Source organism: Brachycentrus maculatus, unplaced genomic scaffold (genome assembly GCF_059751285.1).
Source record: "Brachycentrus maculatus isolate JH-2025_06_01 unplaced genomic scaffold, ASM5975128v1 h1tg000221l, whole genome shotgun sequence".
NCBI classification, from domain to species: Eukaryota; Metazoa; Arthropoda; class Insecta; order Trichoptera; family Brachycentridae; genus Brachycentrus; species Brachycentrus maculatus.
This window is the reverse complement of record NW_028280972.1, coordinates 1,960,705-1,983,471: the sequence shown is the minus strand read 5'-3', so window position 1 is coordinate 1,983,471 and position 22,767 is coordinate 1,960,705. Positions and strand designations below refer to the sequence as shown.

At 33.1% G+C, this 22,767-nt stretch overlaps 2 protein-coding genes across 6 annotated transcripts in view; both read right to left on the bottom strand.

The window, feature by feature from the left end:
* Window positions 1–3,562, bottom strand: part of SCAP (SREBP cleavage activating protein) — a 28,496-nt gene extending 24,934 nt beyond the window's left edge. For 2 of the 4 annotated variants that reach the window (XM_088264243.1, XM_088264246.1), the window contains exon 1: window positions 3,347–3,562. The gene's annotated coding sequence lies outside the window, so the exon portion shown is untranslated. The remainder of the gene's footprint in view (window positions 1–3,346) is intronic. The other 2 variants (XM_088264244.1, XM_088264245.1) reach the window with 2 other exon arrangements.
* Window positions 3,563–5,174: 1,612 nt separating this feature from the next.
* Window positions 5,175–22,767, bottom strand: LOC148306912 (uncharacterized). 2 transcript variants are annotated; one of them, XM_088264222.1, is made up of 5 exons: window positions 22,505–22,767; window positions 16,843–17,065; window positions 10,394–10,450; window positions 7,058–7,209; window positions 5,175–6,822 (listed from the first exon to the last, which is right to left on the bottom strand). In XM_088264222.1, exons 2-5 carry the CDS (start codon window positions 17,063–17,065, stop codon window positions 5,989–5,991), a joined length of 1,266 nt encoding a protein of 421 aa, XP_088120348.1. In that variant the 5' UTR covers window positions 22,505–22,767; the 3' UTR covers window positions 5,175–5,988. The 2 variants fall into 2 exon arrangements, with proteins under 2 accessions (XP_088120348.1, XP_088120349.1); XM_088264223.1 differs by lacking the exon at window positions 22,505–22,767 and adding an exon at window positions 18,786–18,969.

Genomic DNA, 22,767 nt, shown 5'->3' with positions numbered 1-22,767 from the left:
TGAATACTTTAACCTACCAATAGTAATACAGATTGACAAGACGGTATCTTTACTCGATCGTATCTCTTTGTGTATTGACTTCTCAATCCCGCATTGATAGCTTATTTCAATGGATCCCTTTAAAAACGATAGATAGAGGTTTCACTGTACTGCTCATTTATATGGTTCAGACTAAATACAGCATAAATATTTGCTATGCATCATATTAACCTGGCCAAAATTACTTATAAATAAAAAAATAAACTAAAATTAAACATACATATAAACTGATTACCAGATATTTCTTTTTTAAATGGTAGATATTTTACGCATTGAATGACAATCGCAAACAAGTCAAACAAACAACATTATTTTAAAAACAGGTATTACGTAACAACATAAAACAAACATAAATGCATAAACCACTTGTATATGTATTCATTTTTAAATAATCACCAACAGAAACGGTGATAACTTTGTAACATTTCACGATTATTTTCTAGGCCATACCGTTGAAGAGATAAACTGTAATTACATAAAAAATAATATGGAATAAATTAAAAATGTATGCAATGCCAGCATTTCATTTAACTTGTTATTATTGAAATATGCTTATTTATTTTTATTATTATTATTTTAAATATTATAATATTTTCAGTAGTCAGATTGTTAGTATTCTTTTCATTGTATCACTGCAAATATCTACCAGGTGTACAATATGAAGTTTGGATTTTTCTCAAAGAAAAAATGTAAAATTAGGAAAAATGAGAAAAGGTGGTTTAATCAAATATATTTTATTATTTTATATTTTTTATTATTCAATTTGTGGATAAGAATAGTAAGCCAGTAAAAATCTTCCTATTTGCCATGAACAATTCATCGATCCATTTTTTTCTAAATAGCTGCTCAGTAAGTATGTGGCCCATCGATGCAAACAAGAAGCCTAGCCTGGTCACTAAGCCGCATGGGGTAGCACATCCCAGTTGAGTGCCTCTAATGTGCCACCAACTGGTTTTGCCATATGTGAGGGAGCATTGTCATGGAGGAACATCATTTTGTGTTTCCTATTCTGACATTCTGCAAATAGTGAACGATTCAAATCGATCAATTGTTGTTGGTAGCGTTTGGTATTTACCATTTTACTAGGCTGCAAGAGCTCATAATAGACCACACCTTTTTGGACCCACCAAACACAGAGCTTCATTTTCCCACCAAATTATTTCGGTCTCGCCATTGTTGTGGACGGTTCTCCTGAAGGTATCCATAATTTTTTGAGCTTTAGATTCTCAAAATATACGCATTTTTCATCCCCAGTAACGATGCGATGCAAAAATGACTTCTTTTTTTTATTGTTCAAGCAATGCTTCAGTGCGCTTTTGCACCTTTCCAACTGGATCTCGTTCAGCTCATATGGTATATCTGACATCTGCGTCTGTCCATCTGCCTATCTTTTGTAAGCGATTGGAAACAGCTAACGATTCTTGGACTGGTAGCGGAGGACTAATAAACTTGCCTTCATGTAATTTGTGATTAAGATAACAGTATCCAGTGTCCTATGCAGCATTGGGTATGGATAAGGGTTAGAAGAAGTATATATAAAAAGAGTCCAAATAAATCATTTAACATGTCTTCTTATTGATGTGCGGTGTCTGTGATTGGGCATGGGTGACTCCACTTTCTCCTTGTATTATCAGTCCCTTGCCAGCTGGAATAGCTATGAAGCTCCGAGGTCAGTATTTACAAAAATATGCGCGTTAGAAGTGAAACTTTTTAGGTACTAAAAGTGCTTGATTTGGGTTGCGCTCTTTTCATTTGTTGACGATTTTATCACTTAAGAATCAGAAGTTGGTTATGGGAAATTTAATTGAGGAAAATCTATCTTAATCAAATGATATATTTCTTTTATTCATCAATTTCCATTTATTCAAACTCTAAGAAAGAAATAATAGGTTTATGATTGCTGAAGATGCTACAAATAATTAAGAATATAAATTTTCTTAATAACCAGAGAATACGGAGTTGATGGCAGTGCCTTATCTGGTTGTAGACTGACCTTTGTCAGGGTTCAATTTTAAATTTTCATTCAAAAGTCTTCTCAATGGTTGAGCTTCGTCTGAGTTGATGTTGAAATCACCATGATGTTTTGTCCAGTCCTTTTCCAACAACGCTGCACCTTCAATAGGCCAATACGTCTTCGTGAACGATTCAATGATATCATTAACTCTTGCATAGATGGCCACCATAATAATTATCCTATTGACATTTCGCTGCACGAATGTCGCCAATCCCATACTCAGTAAGCCCAGTGCATTGGCTTGATGAACATTTATATCCATGTTATGAGTAATGCTATTGGGGTTTCTATAGGTAGATACTCATCCAGTTCTATCATTTAAACATTTAAATTGCACAACACAATTGAAGTTAGGGATGTGCCGCCTCTGGTATACTTGTAGGCTGTCTATGACGTATGTGACGGTGAGAATCCCACTCTTTCTTTTAGCTGCGGGTCGGATTTGTAGAAGAAACATTACACTTTTTTGTCTGATTAGGCCAAATTGCCTTATCGTGCCAAATTTCACATCAAAAATAATTTTTAGCCAAGACATTTGCTTCGTTTAACATGGAACATGTTAAATCTGACATTCCTCGTGACTGATAATACCCTCTTCTTCCCCACCAACTGATGAAAAATAATATTGCAGACGACATCCTTAAGTTCGTTCCGGTTTAAACATGAAACAGAGATCCCCTTCTTTGGGCTGATACAGTAGTGAACTTTAAACAAATGTATCCATTATAAGCTGGATTATAAGTAGGATGTGACAAATTGAAAAGTGTATTTTTGTGAATTTGTGCAGTGGCCGAAACACCTCAATGAAAATTATATTTTTTTTTTAAATAAAAAAATGCGAGCAGGCAAATTTGTAGCAGCGCAAATTCTCTTCCTACATTTTTTTGACAGCTGTCAATCCGTTCCATCCAACGACTAAATTATTAAGTTTCATAACTCATCAACTTTGTGAATGGGAAAAAAACGATAAAATTATATTACTGTGAAACGAACATTTCATACCGCGTTTACAATACAACCGACACATGAAAGATACACGCTATTTTCAATACACAATACAAATCTTTCAGAATACAATATATTATGATGGTACATTTTGAATTCTTACGAGTTATGTTGATATTTAATTACTTAAAAATATATATTTATTAACTAACATGATGCATAGAAAACATTAAGAGATAATTTTATAAATTTTTGAACGCGTTAAATTTTCGCATTTAATAAATAGCTCATATAAAACAATTTTATTAGACAATTGAAAAAAACGACAACATAACCTTGACTTCTTACCTACGAATCTGGGTATTTTTTTAGAAATATTATCATATGTTATATATATTTACGCGAAATATACTTCTCGTGCGAATCAGAAGATTGCGGCGTGGTATCTTGGGATTCAATTAAAACCACCAAGCATAATACACGGGTGAAACTTGCACAAATATATATAATTATCGCCAGGTACCTCTCCGACACCGATGCAAAATGAATATGATACTGATAACCAAAGATTATAATGGGGACCGAGTATTTGTGTCGAGAAAATAGATATTCTCACTATTCACACTAAAAAATAGCCTACGCAGAAAAATCAGCTGATAATTATACTCAACAGCCTTATAAAGACAAAAAAGAAGATACCGCGTCTTGATGCTCGTAAAAGTACTTACATAGTACTCACCCGAGTGCTTGTAGGGTATTTGTGCACTACACGGAATTTTACCGTCCGGCACATTAATTAGCGTTTTAAAACGATAATTGGCTTGTGATTTTGTCCATCTTTCTTCGGATCAGTGCTCTTGATCGGCGCGTGATCATGCTAAACAGTCGTAGTCGCTTTCATTTTTCAAAACCGGACTGCAAGACGGTAAAATTCCGTGTAGTGCACAAACGCACTTACTTTTTCGGTACCCGGACCAGGATTCGATTCAAAGTATTCATTACAGTCTGTATTGTGGATTCGACTGCTGATTTTTTTTTAGTACTGTATTTGATGTCTGAATGGGCGGCCAAAATGTGATATTTTTAGTAAAACAACAAATAACATAATATTTTACAAATATTTATTGAAAAAAAAATTCTCATATATATTACAATTTTTTTCTTAACAGATGACTATTCTTATTTAAAAAATTACTTCATAGCCTTATGTAATACATACAGAGTACTAGGATTTTTTTCTAAAAAGTAGTATGATCATTTTTTTCTGGTATTGTTAGCAGTTCTTGTTGATTTCATTATATTTTATCCTAAATTCTATTGCCCTTTCTGAATTTACAGATTCATAAATTAATATTTATTTAAAGTAATATTATTATTAATAAAACATTATTCTGTTCTTCAACGGTAATATTTCTTTATAATTTTTTAATTTAAATTTCTAATTTTAAATTTTTAAAATTTCTAACATATTATTATCTACATAACATTTATCATAACATGTTTTTTTTTAATATGCATTAAATGACGGAGATTGGATTAGTATTGAGTATTTTGAATCCTAAAACACGATTTTGAAAGATTGTTTCCGAAATCCTTGGGGAGGAGGTAAGTATTGAGTATTCTTCTGTGCGTGTTATGTCAGGTCCCTCTGACATCGACTATAACTTGACAGTAATTGTCCTTGTCTTGGGCAGCTCCAACAGTGCCTCGACGGTTCTGATCCCCTTCCAATATTGTATATTTCGGAGCCAGAAATCTGTCTTCTACCCACACCTTGTCGACCTTCTATTTTGTGATAAGGTGCAATAGCATACTTCTCTCTAAGTACATGCCACAGATAGGACTTCTCCTGGACATTGATATCAGTCAGCAACTGTCTTCCTACTCTTGCTCTTTGGAACACATTTACTTTGCTGACCATATTGGTCCATGGAATGCGTAGTATTCTACGATGTACCCACATACCATATCCCTCTAATCAGATCATAGAGCTGATCTTGAAGGTCCACGATTTAAGTACTGACCGAACATAACGTCTAACCATTCTTTGCCGAGGATTAATACTATTTTATTAATATTTTAAACTTAAACATAGAATATAATTAAAAGTTTTAAAATTCTCTTTTTTCATTATTTTTTTCGAGTCTGATAAAATAAAAAATAAAAACAGTAAATAAAATTTCTTATATCAATCATGTTTTCTTAATTGGATGGTCTACTAAAGTAGAGATAGAGGTAATAAGGTAAACCTTATTGATTTAGTCACGATTTATCAGCACCGCATCTTTTATCGGTAATAGCAGAGAAATTGTAGAGTTTTGCCCTAAGTTGCACAAAGTGCTCACTTCTTCTCCGACATTTCCCTTATGTGCGTGGCTCATTTTCTTTTTCCATAAATCGAACGATCCATGATCATTCGGAACCGGCCAGTCCGTAGTGTTTGGTAGTAGTCCGTAGTATTCGGAACCGGCCAGTGCCGTTACAATTCAATTTACTTCAGAATCTTATGATTTACTTCAGAATTCAGAATGGACTTAAGTAAACTAGAATGTTACTCCAGATTGTGAGTTTCTTGCAAATATTCTGGTGTGGTATGACATGGTTATCAGATTAATCTATGTTACAATAATTTATTTTTTAAATATACCTTTACTGTATGCCCTACTGTATATTTTAGATTAATAATAAAGATGATTGAAATAAGTACTATTTCAATGAATAAAATTCAAAATAAAGTATTAGAACCTAACCATCTCTGAACTCTGTAGGACTAGAAAAAATCTGTCTTTTGAGCTAAGTAAATTATGAATGGTCTTTTGAAAAAATATTGCTTTGTTATTTTAGAATAAATTAAAAAATAATAATACTGGATAAAACTACCATAATACTTATTCCTAATGATGTAAATTTAAGTACAATTTAAGTTTACTATTTCAACTGACAAGAAATCTTAGACACAAAGTTCTGAGTATTTACGTTCATTTTGTAAATTACTGTGAAGCTTCATAATTGTTATTTACATGTCCTGAAGATGAGCTACTAGATGTTGTGTAGATCGTAGAATACTGACTGCCGGTTTTGTTAGATGAATTAGGATACTCAGTATCCGACGCATTTCCTGGTGGAACATTGGTGTGGTTAGGAGATGAGTTATGATTACTCGTATTTGAGTTCATTATTCTTGATTGAGAAACATCTGATGTTCCTCCCGCATGTTCTGGGATCCTGCTTGGTCCGTTAGGTGGAGTAAAAGGCATTGAAGTTGTGTAAGTTATATTGTCACTATCCCCGTAACTCAATAGGCAATCTTCACTTGGGGAACGCGCATCTGTAAGTGTGGTGGCACTTTGAGAAATAGTTTCCATTTCGGAACTATTTTCATCAACTAGTTCGGATGAAAGTTGTTGAGTTGTGGGTATGCGTCTACCAATTATTTCTCTGGGTATATCTCTTTGAGGAATATAACTGTTTCCTCTATGCTGCATATTTCTATTAGTTGCCGAGTTTTGAAGTCGAGATGCATCCAAAGTCTGCTCCTGTTGCGCTCGAAGTACTCTTTTCTCTTCCTCTATAACACTTGATAGACGTGAAAGTGATGAAGTTGCTTGACCTGTATTACCCGAAGACAAATTCATTTCCGACTGTCGTGTTTGCAATGATTCTTGCTGAATCGGTTGTGATTGAGGGACTTGTACTTCATCAGCCTGTTTGGTCATCTGCTCTTGCTGTTGGGTTGTTGGAGGTTTTGTTCTACGTGGTTGTACAGGAGATACTGTGTGTGGATTTTGATGTGTCAGTTCCAAACCCGCCAAGTTACGAGCATGCTGTAAATAAATAAAAGAAGGCTATTACAAAACTTAAAAAATTTTCAGTCAGAGTTGAGTCGTTCATATTGGTTATCAAATTTTGGTGTGTATTATTTTTTTTTATAAAAGGGCGAATGCGGATTCCAGAGTCATTCATTGTTCTTACAACATTTGAAGGTTAAACACTTGAAGGAAAAAATTACCAACATGTTCTTGGTTAAAAATTGTTAATTATTGCGGTTCTCCTGCTTACCTTTTTACTCTGAAATACTTTTTGGAGCCTACCCCAGTACTTCTTATAGTTTCGGAAAAAGCACAAAAGTAAAAATGCTACCAAAAATGAAAGCAGTAAGGCGACAATGGTCGTCATAACAGATACTTCAAACTTGAGGTGATCAACCGTTCCTGTAACAAAAAGAGAATATGTGTGAATAACTCGGAAACAAGGATGAATATTGTTAAAACAGACAATACAATGTAAATTTCAAGGTTGTCGCGTTACTTGTCACGTTTAGTTACATGAGATAGAAGAAAAATATAAGTAGAGGGAAGGAGAAAGAGAGCTACACATTCCGACACTATGGTAGTGGAGCAAAATAGAATGAAGCATTTACAACAATACAAAGAGGTACAATACGATAGTGTCACACACGCGCGCATTGTAAATATACACTAAGATGCTATATGTGAATTGCTAAGGTACCGCTTTCGCCATGATTTCTTTTGAGATGCTCTCTCTCTGTCTCTCTCTTCTCTTAAATCTCTCTTATTCTTATTTCTTTCATACAATTTAAGGGACAGTATATTATAGAATTTTCACTAACCATGAACTCTTTAGTTAGAGATTATATATCTATAATATTAGTTTCTAAAAACTGGGAAATAATTTATTCAGGTAAATAAATTTCATTAATACACCGCTACCAAGACCGAATATTGTATCTTATCAAAATTGTTGATATCGCTCACTCTTTTCAAGAACGTCATAAATCAAAAAACTTGATTTTTAAGGAGAACGTTTTTAAAGTTTAAAAATATAATACAATGTATTAAAAATAAATATCAAGCCACATATTAAACTTTTTACTGTGCAACAGATCTTTTTAGGTAAAACCTGAAGGTTCTTTTTCCATTTGAAAAATATTTAATATATTTGAAAAAATAAATAAACAATGCCTTTTCTTCAAAATGCAAAAACAACACTTTCTGCCCTGTAGCGGGCAAATATTAAGTTAAAAATATGCCTCTTTTGCTGGGATTTAGTATATTTTATGGGCATTTCGAAAATGTGCATAACTGAAAATTGACGATTTTTGATTTATGACGTTCTTGAAAGGAGTGAGCAATATTTGCACTCTCAAAAATTTGGAAACAGTGGTCTTTTGACATAATAGTAGTATATTAGTTAATTTGGATTTACAAATATATACAGTGGAATCTCTCATAACGAACACATCTCATAATAAGTAATTCGCATAGCGAGCCAAAAAATAGTGAATAATTTGCTTCCTTTACGAGCAATAATTCGCATTACGAGTTACATAGAAAGGGCAAGCCCCTTTTTCACAACATTCACTTGTAAGCCGCGACTTACACGCTAGTCAAAACAAAAAAATGTTTATTATTTATATTCAAAGCATTTACTTTGTGGTCAAACATTTTAATTGATATTAGTAATGTTAGTAAATAACCACTCACCGACTACTTCTGTCTACCGGTTTCGAGACGTACCCGTCTCTTCGTCAGGAAATACACTACAATTTAACAATCATGCGAACAACACTACACCACACCCACTTAGTACTATTCACATACACTATCACTACACATGCAAAACATGCAGAGCGAGTTGTTAGTCCCACCATGCTTTTGGGAAACAGTTTCCCAAAAGCATGGTGGGACTAACAACTCGCTCTGCATGTTTTGCATGTGTAGTGATAGTGTATGTGAATAGTACTAAGTGGGTGTGGTGTAGTGTTGTTCGCATGATTGTTAAATTGTAGTGTATGTCCTGACGAAGAGACGGGTACGTCTCGAAACCGGTAGACAGAAGTAGTCGGTGAGTGGTTATTTACTAACATTACTAATATCAATTAAAAAAATGTTTCACTGAATGAGTAAGATTCTGGAACGAATTATGTTCGTTATGAGAGGTTCCAATGCATTTGTTTTTATCAAAGTTAAAAATACATGATTCGTAAGTAAAGCTGTTTTTTGGCAAAATAAATATATCGCTCACTTCTTTCAAGAACGTCATAAATCAAAAATCCTCAATTTTCAGTTGTGCATGTTTTCGGAATGCCCAGAAAATGTACTATATCCCAGTAAAAGAGGCATATTTTTAACTGAATATTTACTCGCTACAGGGCAGAAAGTGTTATTTTTGCATTTTGAAGAAAAGGTATTGTTTGATTATTTTTTTAAATATACTTAATATTTTTCAAATGGAGAAAAAACCTTCAGGTTTTATAACCTTAAAAGATCTGTTGCACAGTAAAAAGGTCAGTAAATGGCTTGATATTTATTTTTAATACATTGTGTTATATTTTTAAATTATAAAAACGTTATCCTGAAAAATCAAGTTTATTGATTTATGACGTTCTTGAAAGTAATGAGCGCCATGTCAAAATAGTATGTTGTGATGCCTCTTTATACAGTTTTATTTTCCTTAGTTTAGTTAAAAATAAGAATCACGATAATAACAATAAAAAATATATATAAACTCAAACAAATAAGTAAATTGATAGGGCAATGAATGCACTGGATTGACACTGTTGTTAACTTGATCAGTAATCATATTAGAAAAAGGAATGTAATATAGTTGATGGGAAACTGATGAGTGAGTGACTGATAGGTAACAGTGAAGGGTATTACTGCTATTTAGGAAAGAAAATGGAGGAGGAATGACTGATCTTAGTAAGTGAAAAGAGGAAATATTGTATGCTTAAAGAATACTAAGAGTACATTACAGAGATGAAGCCAAAAAGGCTTTACAAACAAATATACTGAAATTATATTGATAGGGTTTTTACATCATTTAAACATGGCTGAAAAACAATAATGGGTGAAAAAAGCAATAATTCAACAAAAACTATAAATATTTTTCGCAAAAATAATAGAGCAACAAACAAACAAAAACATATAAGTAGTTTCATTAATAAATCTTAAGGTGGAGACTGACCGGAGCATTTCATCGTAACATAACGTCGTAACATCGCTCGCGGCGAGCATCACCGAGCATCCGAAACTATGGATGGAGCGCTCGATTCGGTGTACTGACTGCCTGAATGCTCGCATCGTAACGTAACACGTAACGACGAAATGTTCCGGTCAGTCTCCACGTTTAATATTTTCCATACAGTTCTTAACACGTTGATCGCCAATAGTGTTTTCGTAAAATGTCCTAAAACTGTTGTCCAACTCAACCACATTCTCGTATAAAATGAAAGGGGAAGTAATGTTATTCATAAAAAATATTAATCAACACAACACTTACGCGAATATTATATAGATAGGGGCATTCATTTAGTACCTATTCATAAAACTAAATGCGCAGTAATTTATATGGATAAAATTTTAATATATTCACCTTTTAACGCAGTGAAATCATCACTCTTTTTGGAGAAAAGCATATCATGTAAGTAATCTGAAATAAAAAAAATACATATTATAAATTAATAAAAAAACTGTGGTAATTTTTTGTTTTTTTAAGCTATCGGGAAAAAAGTTAAAACTCACTAAGAAAACTGAAAAATAAAACCATACGGCGATAATTATTTTCATTGTGGGAATATGTAGGTATTATTTAAATATTGAATACGGGCTTGTATAAATTTACAATGTATATTATTTTTTGACATCTCATCAAAGATGAAGAAGAATATGAAGGTCTGGACATTTACGGGGCTGACAACCGTCATAGGCTGGTTTAAGTGATCACTTTACACACGTGTAACATTCACCAATTCTACCCATTATTGACAACTACACTACTCAAATTCTTGGAAGTTCTATATATATGAACCAATTTAGAAACCTTGTTTTTGAATCACTAGAACTTCACTAGAGACATCTATTGGTGAGATGTAAAGAAGCTTTTTACTAAGCAGAAACTATATTAGTATGTGAGATCCGAATCCGGGAATATAATCACACACATGAGAAACGCCAGAAAATACCATTTTCATTTTTTATTGTTAAGCTTATAATTTGACCAGATAATTTATTTACAACATTTTGAGTGTGTCCAAATACATGTTCACAAAATCTGGATTATCTCCAATTACAGGAGTTATTTTCATATTATTGTTTGACATCTCATCAAAGATGAAGAAGAATATGGAAGTCTGGACATTTACGGGGCTGACGACCGTCATAGGCTGGTTTAAGTGATCACTTTACACACGTGTAACTCCATATTCTTCTTTATCTTTGATGGGATGTCAAAAAATAATATGAAAATAACTCCTGTAATTGGAGATAATCCAGATTTTGTGAACAAGTATTTGGACACACTCAAAATGTTACAATGTATAAGTAATTACTAGGATTTTTGGGGTACTTTGCCATAAAAACCACGATTCAAACATAAATAATTTAAATGTAAAATGTGTTTGATAATTTTTAAACTCTGTGCATTGTTTTACTCGTAATTTTAGCGCGACGAAAATATCTTTTGGATTTTATTCAATGAAATGTATGCAACAATATAAAAAATTACGAACTAAATGACTAACAAGTAAATGCCGCTCGTCTAATGTCTACCCCCTTTTTACGCCGTACGCATAACACTGGAGATGAAACAAATTGCCGATGTCCGGCGTTGAAAGAATTTTAATTTTTTTAGTTATGTAATATATTTGTATCAAATTATTGCATATTGTTTATTAACCTTGACACGTTAAAACATATATTTTTAAATAATATTAGAGCTTAACTCGGCCGCTCATGCCACTTATGCTTAAATTACGTTTAAGTTTATGTTTTTTTTATTACGTAATTTAAATCATATCCCACCTTCTTGACCCCCGTCCTTCCAGCTCTTCTCTCTGCTGGGGAGGGGGAGTGTCAATTAATTTAAGAAAATAAAATGTAAATCGTTTTTTTTGCATAACCCTGAAGGAATCCCTAACATACTGTCCAAAATGTATCTGATACTTTTTTAAATCATGACATCAGATCCGACGGATTCGGTATTTCTCGCTGGAGTACAGAAAGCCGACATATTGGATTTTGGTAACCAAAAGGTTAATTTGTACATACGCACCAAAATCAATTTTAGAAAATCAAACACTAATATTTAAGTAATGCATGCTGATTTACATATTATTTCCGACGGAGTAGGTATTTCTGAAGCAAAAAAATGGTTTCGAGTTGATGAGTCACGTCAGGTAAGATCAAAACAACTACGGATGAGTCATCATAAAACGATTCGAACTATCGATTATCAAGTCATGTACAAAACAACTTTACTAATCAAATAAAGCGTAATTTGATTTCAGGGATCGTATTGAAAAATTCATATCAGAGAATCAAATCGTTTCAAAAATCAAAAAATTATATCGGCTGTTATAAACACAAAACGAGTCTAATACAATCCTTTATAGGTTAAGTACATATCGCTCACTCCTTTCAAGAACGTCATAAATAAAAAAATGTAAATTTTCAGTTGTGCATGTTTTTGGAATGCCCAGATAATGTACTATATCCCAGCAAAAGCGGCATATTTTTAACTTAATGTTTAACCGCTACAGGGCAGAAAGTGTTGTTTTTGCATTTTGAAGAAAAGGCATTGTTTAATTATTTTTTTCAAAAAACTAAATATTTTTCAAATGGAGAAAGAAACTTCAGATTTTACCTAAAAAGATCTGTTGCACAGTAAAAAGTTCAGTAAGTGGCTTGATATTTATTTTTAATACATTGTATTATATTCTTAAACTTTAAAAACGTTCTCCTGAAAAATCAAGTATTTTGATTTATGACGTTCTTGAAAGGAGTGAGCGATATGTTAAATTAGATATTCCTCCCGTCTGACAATGATCCATTCTATTTAATCTTATTAACCTGCTTATTATATACAAGGTTTATAGATCATTAAGTGGATTTTTGTTTCTTGTGACTAACTTATTGTATTTTTATTTCAATCTGTATTGGGAACAGGAGGGACAATCAAGTGTGGGTCAATCAGGAACTTGCCAGCATTTGCACATTGCTGGGAGAAAACCACGCTGCACTCCTCAGGAGAAGGCGGACTGTTGACTGTAATGAGCAGATCTTGCGTTCTACTAGAAGAGGGTTCAGCATTTTGTGTCCTAGCTTGGTGTATGTCTTCATTATTTTATCATGTATGATACCACCTCTCGTGACAGTTCCTTATGAACTAACACGGATATAATATTAATATTGACTCCGGGTAACACAAGATGGAATGGAGAGAAGGATGCTACTCTCGAAAAACGAATGTTAGGATAAGGGAAACACCGAGGTAATTCCATTTTCCCCCGACGAAAAACATATTTTTTAAGTGAAGTTTCTTTGGCGGCGATTCGGTTATCGAAAATCGGACGAGAATACAGAGTGAAATTTCTCATGTTTTCAGACGTTTTCCAGTGAGCAAAATAATTCGTTTAGGATCTTGCATACATCCAAATAAAAGGGTCTGTCCTTTAATAAAATAAGATTTCTCAATCCAACCCTAAATGGCTTTAGTGGACTCACACGTACATCGTCATGAGATTAATGATATATCTAGGAGTTTCAAAAAATTAAGCATTGTGGTTGTCAATCATGGGTAGAATGGTGAACGTTGCACGTGTGTAAAATGATAACTTACTCACTTAACCAGACCATGACGGACCGTAAACCCTGTAAATACCCAGACTTCCAAATTCTTCTTCATTTATGTTGAGATGCGAAAATTTTAATTTCATGAAAACATCCCATTAGGTACATATGTTCCGGCAAAACGTAAAATGTTATGCAATAAATTATTTATTGATTTGGCGTTTAATTTGTAGAACTCCATTTTAATTTATGTATTAATTTTTAAATCAAACACAGTTTTTTTTAAGTCTACTAAGTTGTATATTATTAACAAAAACACATAAAAAAAATAATAATGTGACAATTGTTTCGCCGAGTTATGGCATTTTCAAACGAATGTCGTTTGAAAATGCCATAACTAGACGAAATAATTGTCGCAATATAATTTTTTTTATGTGCTTTCGTTAATATAATACAACTTAGGTAGACTGAAAAAATCTGTGTTTGTTTTAAAAATGAATGCATAAAATGTACAATAAATCGCAACCTAATTTTCATTAAATCCAGGTATCACGACGTTTTTTTGTGAGGTCAAGGGATCTTGCATCCCTTATGTCACTGCGACCATATTAGGTCTATTGTGACCTCCCTTTGTATCACAGCTCACTCTCAAGACCTATATGTGTCATGTAACTCACGACCTGTCTTGGTGGTAGGAGCTTCACCTTCTCGGAGTCCAGTAGTGGTCCTCCAAGGATGTGACTTGGTTTGCGAGCGAATGCGTCACAATTATAGAGAATGTGGATTGGTGATTCGTTATCCTCCATCATGACGTTAGTTTTTTTTAGAAATAAATATACGATTTAAAGAAAAGAGTTTTTGAAAGGTAAGGAAGAAAATATTTTTTCAATATACATTCTAGAAAAAAAATAAATGCAAATAAATATTCTAGAAAAAATAAAATTGTGTGCAGAGATAAGTCTGGTTCCTCGCGCAGTCGGTCACTTACTGAATTGTATGTTTGCGAGTACCCCCTTAATATATCGAAGCATATGGTATTTTTTAAACACTGATGTAACTATTCATTTAAAGTTATGGATCAAATAATATATATTTTTTTAATACTACTACCATCACGCCGTTTCCGCGCAGGTGTACTCAGAAAGAATGGAACGCTACACTCTTCTGTCTTGACATACACTCCTCGCCTCCTTCACATCCATACATCTAGTCATACATGCCCTCCGATTACGCAGACTTTCAACACCACCAGATTTTAGGTTCTTATTGATCTGATCGTGCCAAGTCTTTTTCAGCCGTCCTCTTTCTGTTTTCCCGCTCACATTCGCCACATGTATTGTTTTAGTCATTCTCTCGCCATCCATTCGCTCCACATGTCCGTACCACCTTAAAGCACTCTTCCTAATTTTTCCTATTATTCCTTGTTCAGCCTTAAATTCGTTCCTTATAATCTTCGTTTTTAATTCTGTCATACAATGATTTTCCACACATTCGTCTGAGAGAGCGCATTTCAACAGCCTTTACTCTGCTTTTATCCTTCCTTCGCCCCTCAAAATTAAAAAATATATATAAAAATATTTTTTCAATGTATATTCTAAAAGTATGCGGATGGGTTGAGTAAAATGTGGAGATCCTCACCAAAAAGTTGCATTGCCAATATTGCACAAAAAATCCTTTAAATACAAATTTGTTCAATCGAAATCTCAATTAAAGTAGCGACAAAACGCGACCAATCCTGTGTTAAACCAATATGAAAACATTAAATCGCACCAAAACGTAACCATTTTATAAGCTAGAATTCCTGATGACTTAAAATCATTTATAATGGAAATGTGACGTTTTGGTGAGGACCTCCACAAATATGTGCCGTAAGTGGAAAATAATCGTTAAGCAACTCGGTCGCCCGACCAGAATAAGGGTGCTTGTGCACTACACGGAATTTTACTATCAGCCAGTCCGGTTTAAAAAAAAACGACTACGAGATTTTAGCGTGATCGAGTTCACGCGCACCGTGATCGCGCACCGATCGAGCGCACCGATACGTAGAAAGACCGACACGTGCACAAGTCAATCATCCGTTTTTTCATGCTAAGGGGGCTTGTGCACCCGGAATTTAACCGTTCGGCAGTCCGGTTTTGAAAAATAAAAGCGACTACGACAGTTTAGCGTGATCGAATTTACGCGCAACGGGTTCACGTACCGATCAAGAGCACCGATTCGGAGAAGGATGGACAAAAGCACAAGCCAATTATTGTTTTACCACGGTAACTGAAGTGCCGGACGGTGAAGTTCCGTGTAGTGCACAAGCGCTCTAATTCAAAGAGATAACTTTAGTACTTCACTACGTGCTACTTCGGAGTCCCGCTCGAAGGCTCAGCGCTCAGCACGAACTCCGCGTGTCTTTGCGATGATTCACCACAAAGCGGTTTATAAAACCTGTTTGTTGATGAAAAATGATTCTTATCCAAAAGTGCTGCGCCGCGACATACTTAATAGTGCTATGATATCTGCATTCACTTGTATTAAATTTATATAATGTAGTGTAATGGCAAAGGGGTATTTCTGTTAAATTTTTCACTTTCTATGTTTATTCCACAAAATGTCTAAAATAGTGTTTTCCATAATCTGGCTAAGGGATGTAGCTGTAGTTGCAATACTTGTTTAATTTTATTAAGATATGTACATAAAAATACATAAAACAAATTAGTTATTTAATTTCACAAGTTTGTTTTTGCTCTCTCGTAAAATTTGGTCTGAGACAAATGGTAGTGTAGTGGTAAACAAATAATCCATAATACTATTACAGCTCTATAGCCATTTGACGTCATAAAAATTTAGTTTTTTCGTTTTATTAAAATATCTAAAGTTTAAACTTAAATATCTCCCTGAGTTCCCTACAGATTTCAATAAGAATGTTATCGATAAGCCTTGTGATTTTTCATATTAATTTATTAGCCAATAATCCAAGATCGTGACAAAAGCCTATTCAGCGCGTGGAAAAGATCTTACTTCCCTATTATTGCACTTATATGATAAGGCTACCGAATTAAGAAATTTCGTATTTAGGTGCGTATTTACCATATTATGGTTAATACGAAATGTTAGCCTACTTAACTGAGCACAGGCAATCAAAATTTGGAGCCATTGTGTTATTTTCACAAAACTAGACTTTTTCCGCGGCACACCAACTAATCACCACGGTACACCAGTGTGCCGCGGCACACACGCGGCGTAACAATGTGATAAGGTACTTACTTTGACAATATTTGATGCATGTTTCCGAATCGAAGTTGTGGTGCTCCGAGTTGCATATGCTCGAGCAAGGTTCGCATATTCCCGAGTCTGAGCAGTAGTCCGCGCTGGTGCAGACAAGCTGTCCGCACCTTGGCCCTGTGGGAGACAGCCCTGCAGCCAGAGCTGTGCTGACCATCGTCAGCACACTGCCCACGACGCAGGCCAACATCAGCGAACGCATCATCTGGAAAAACAAAACTGAAAAGTGAGGAAGACCAGACGAGATGGAGGGATGCACACATCACTCTCTTTACCAGAAGCCCTATCGGGGTCAAAGGACCGCAAAGAGTGACAATCGAAAATACCACCATCTTCATAGGGAGGGGATAAAAATAATATTTGCCTAGATCAATCAATACCATTCCTAATCAATGCATTTTTATCGATTGTTGCGCGGTATGATCGATAATCTTGAAATTATCTGGAACATTGGTCTGTATGTTCTCAATAGTTACCTAAGGCAGCGTCGACATAGATTGTTTCACATTCCTATACACAGGACCAACCTGCCGATGGTTATGCCTGTAGGAAGAGCTACCGCTATGTTGAACAATATCTCATTGGATATCGATCTGTTCCATGTGTCTGAAGGAGTTCGAAGCGGGATTCTTCTACACCTTTAGCAATAGTTCTTGCACATATTTTATTTTAATGTATTTTTAATATATACCATTTAAATTTTATACAGTTTGTAATGTATATATATATATATATATATATATATAAATATATAATTGAAATAAATAAATTGAATTGAAAAAAAAAAGAATTCCCGATATTAAGGCAAATGCGACGAAGGAGCTGAAGGACATCACAAAAGAAGCGATCCAGGACTGTTTCCAAAAGTGGAAGTTCCGTTGGGATAAATGTGTGCGTCGGGGAGGTGAATTCTTTGAAGAGGACCAGTCTAGTAACTTGTAATCAAAGTATATATATATATATATATATATATATATATATATATATATATATATATATATATATATATATATATATATATATATATATATATATATATATATATATATATATATATATATATATATATATATATATATATATATATATATATATATATATATATATATATATATATATATATATATATATATATATATATATATATATATATATATATATATATATATATATATATATATATATATATATATATATATATATATATATATATATATATATATATATATATATATATATATATATATATATATATATATATATATATATATATATTCCCTAATGTTTTTCTGCCAGAAAGGGATCGACATATACATACTCAAAATATAATTCTACCACATTACATAAAAATTCCTTAAGATTCTTGGGTGATTTGAATTGAAAAGCCACAAGAAATCTCTGCTAGTGTTTAAACTATTTTTTAAATGCTATCTTAATCATATTGTCTACAGAATATGCAAAAAAATAATGACATGTAAAACGTCAATATCATTTCATTTTTGTGCATACAGTAAAACCTCGATATAACGGACTAAATAGAAGTATGTGGTGTCCGTTAAAGCCAAAAGTCCGTTGTATAAAAATAGTTAAAAATAAATCACAAAAAAACACTATTTAGATATAAATAAATAACACAAAACATTAACAAAATATAGACGCGCTTGCTTGCGGTAGTTTCGACATTTGAGTAGTGAGGGTATAACTGGTGAATGTTACACGTGTGTAAAGTGATCACTCAACCAAGCCTAAGACGGTCGTAAGCCATGTAAATGCCCAGACTTCCATATTCTTCTTAATCTTTGTTGAGATGTCAAGCAAGAATGTAAAAAATAAGTCTTAATTGGAGATAATCCAGACTTGTGAACAAGTATTTGGACATATTCAAAATGTTGTAAATTTTCTATGAATATGATCGAATAGCTTACTTAGAGCGTCCTGCGAACGGATGATTTCATTTGAATCCTCAGCGTGGATAATCCAGAATGTCAGAAACTTATGCGAAAAATGATATGCATTTATTGATGTTCGCGGTACAACACAGTAATAACAATGACAGAAAATAACAATGCACACGGTGTTACGTTACTCTATTACGATACGCCATGACATACTGCGATCTTATTCCAACTGGTTGAGGTTTCCATCCTTGCGGCCTGGCCGGAAAATGGTTGCCTGGTAACGATTAAATTAAAAACAGTAGAATCGAATTCCATACAGGTGTTTGGCCTTTTCCTCAGATACATACCCATACATTACGCTTTTCCGAGAAGTACAAGTTTGTTTAGTAGAGGAAACGAGTACGGTGAAGTATGTATTAGGATCAACCCATTTATTTTTACGTTAAATCAATTCATATGCATGTTTCATATGCATGTTTTAATCACTCGAATTCGAGATGCTAAGAATATATATATATATATATATATATATATATATATATATATATATATATATATATATATATATATATATACATATATATATATATATATATATATATATATATATATATATATATATATATATATATATATATATATATATATATATATATATATATATATATATATATATATATATATATATATATATATATATATATATATATATGTGTGTGTGTGTGTTGTATGTTGAAAATTGTTGAAATGAGTTGAAGTTTTGCTATTGCCGCAGAGATACTCGTATATATATGTATATATATTTTTTTTTTCATTCATTCATTATAACACGGGAAAGCCCAGTGAGGGCCTATTATTGCAGTTTGTAATTATGTATATGATAAAATTAAAGAAATAAGTAAATAAATATAAAGAACAGCGATATGATCATTCCTAGTTAACATATTATTATTTACTTTGTATATAGCATGAGCATTATTTTTGTTTCTTTAATTGATTCGGCAGTCGCTTTGTGGTAAAATCTATCCATATTTAATTTAAGTTTTGCTTAGTAATTTCTTAAAATCTATTGCGCCGCATGTGTTTGAAAATGATGCAGAATGCATCAAAATACGTATCACAATTTTTTTTGAATAAATAGTAGTATTTACCAAATACAACTTAAAATATTTTTTTTTTTTTTTTTTATATTTTCATGATAAATACTAGTTATGTTTATTTCATTCTGATATAACTTAAACTTAATTTTTTGGAGTGAATCTTTTGAGGCGTGATTCGATAATCGATAATTGGATGAGAATTAAGTGTGAAATGTGAAGGACGCGTCACGTTTAGTAGACGCATTTCATTACACGAGAGAGAAGAAAGATCTAACCTAGGGAAGGAGAAATAGAGCTATACATTCCTAACTAACCAACCATCACGCCGCAGGGGTCTGCGGCGTGATGGTTGCCTACCCAGGCAGAGAGAATAGAACGCCACACTACTCTGTCTTTGATCTTGATTTTCCACGTTCATGCATCTCCTCATACATATCCGTCGATTATTTGACAAGTATTCGACATACCTGTACGTGCCTTCCTCTGCCATTCGCCTCATTGATTTGTTAGTAATATATTCCGACCTGTCTATTCGCCTTTAGCATCCAGGTCTCAGAGCCATATAGTAATACCAACCATACATAATAGCGCTGTATAGCTCTGTCGAACTTTGAGGTTTAAATAATAAAATTTATTTTAATTTTCCAGGGACCACCTGAAAGATCCCGGAGATCCCTGGGGAGTCTTTCGTAAGACCACTTTGGGAACCGCTGGTCTACTCGGATTAAACTCTGTGAACGTTACTGTTTGTTTATAATGTATAGAGACGTATGCAATAGAGACTAAAATAATTTCAATGAAGAAGTAACCCGAAGAAGTAACTTAATACGACTATGGAATATTAAAAAGTATAACAAAACTGCATTGAACTTTACACACATCGCTCACTCCTTTCAAAAACGTCATAAATAAAAAAAACTTGATTTTTCAGGAGAACGTTTTTAAAGTTTAAACATATAACACGATGTTATTTTTTGACATCTCATCAAAGATGAAGAAGAATATGGAAGTCTGGGCACTTAAGGGGCTGACGACTGTCATAGGCTGGTTTAAGTGATCACTTTACACACGTGTAACATTCACCAATTCTACCCATTATTGACAACCACACTACTCAAATTCTTGGAAATTCTATTCCGAGAATTTGTATAAATATAGAGTTCAGTGTACATATATGCATGTATTATCTAAATAGCTCCGTTTATTATGTATATGGTCAGACCTTTCGTCCTTTAGTAGCATGTAAGAAGGTGACATTACTGTTATCTCTTATGGTTCCAAGATTATACTTTGTATCATTAATCGAACGTCATAAACATTGTGATTTAATGATCAAACGGAATGGATCGATATATATATATATATATTTATGTAAATATATTAATGAACATTACAATTTATTTACGTCGCGTATAAGTTACAATGTACGTACTGTTTGGTATCATATTATATTTAATTTGTACGTTTAGAAAGTCAATGACGTTCCGTGATTATTCTGTAAGTAGGTATTAAGCGCAATTATTCTGAAGATTATTACGAAAATATTTTAATAATTTATTATTTACAGACACTGGATTATTCACCATACAATCATATCAATATTTTTAGTATTATTATTTTTTATTTAAAAGATAAATATTTACGTTTTAATTATTTACACAAATATTTTAATTTCATAGTATTTCTGTGAGCCTAAGCAGCTCATTATTAGAAGTTAACTCCTTGGTCGGAGTTTCTCGGTTCGAACCGAGAAACTCCGACTTAAGAGTCCGCGACACTAACCACGGGACTACAACCCGACACTTTATTTTATATGTAGAAAAATGTGAAAGGTGTTTTGCCGCCAATATTGTATATATATATATGTACAAGTTAAAAAAAATTAGCGCAATATTCTTCTAGCCCATGAAGGCAATTTGATCACTCCTGCGCTTCAGAGACCAGTCCAGGGTAATTGAAGTACATATTAGAGTGTTAAATCACTTATATTTATTTTCGCCCCCCCCCCTGGGAATCGAACCAGGGACCTCCAACATCTTCACAGCACGGAGGCGGACAGAATTTGTCCAATACGATATGGATGTTCAATAATGGGCAGAATTGTGAACGTTACACAAGTGTATAACGTGATCATTTGATCCGTCCAAATTTCAGATCGTAAACCATGGGATGCTCTGACTTCTATATTTTTTCATATAAAAAACTATAGATGCTTATCAAGATAAGACACCTAGAAAACATAATTTATTTGAATCTGGTATTATGATAGAAAATCACGTGGTTAAAAGATTCAAGATGGATTCGGATTGCTAGAAAGTAACATTTTGTTTGGTAGATATTACAATTTAAAAAATAAAACTAAAAATATCATCGTTCACATTCCATGAAAAATATATATAATAAAAATACATAAAATTTTCCCGTTTTATACTCAACATGTCAATAATTTATTAACATAGGGAGTATCCATCTACCTGCGTTTGTATGAATAATCGCCATTTTGCTATTGTCAGAAGATTCGTAGGTAGATGGTACAGGTACAAAAGTAACACAAAATAATATAATTAATATAAATTTTAAAAAATCACACAGTAACATTTTGAATTGAGTATAAGTTATAAGTAAAGTAGATTTACGAGTACTTACTAGTGAATAATTTGAACTTTCAAAAAAGTGAAACTCGAAATTATACGAGTACTTTCAAAATCACATAATTCGACAAACTTTAATGGGTTTTTTGCACATTTGTCAGACCGATTATTTGCAATGGGATACTGTTAACATATAAAGTTTTTATTTCTTTTAGATTATGAACTGATACGACTAACACAATGAGCGCACTGCACAGCCTACAACGTTAAAGTTTTTTTGTGTTTGAATTGAAGTCGGTAGAGAATGGACCTGTGTAT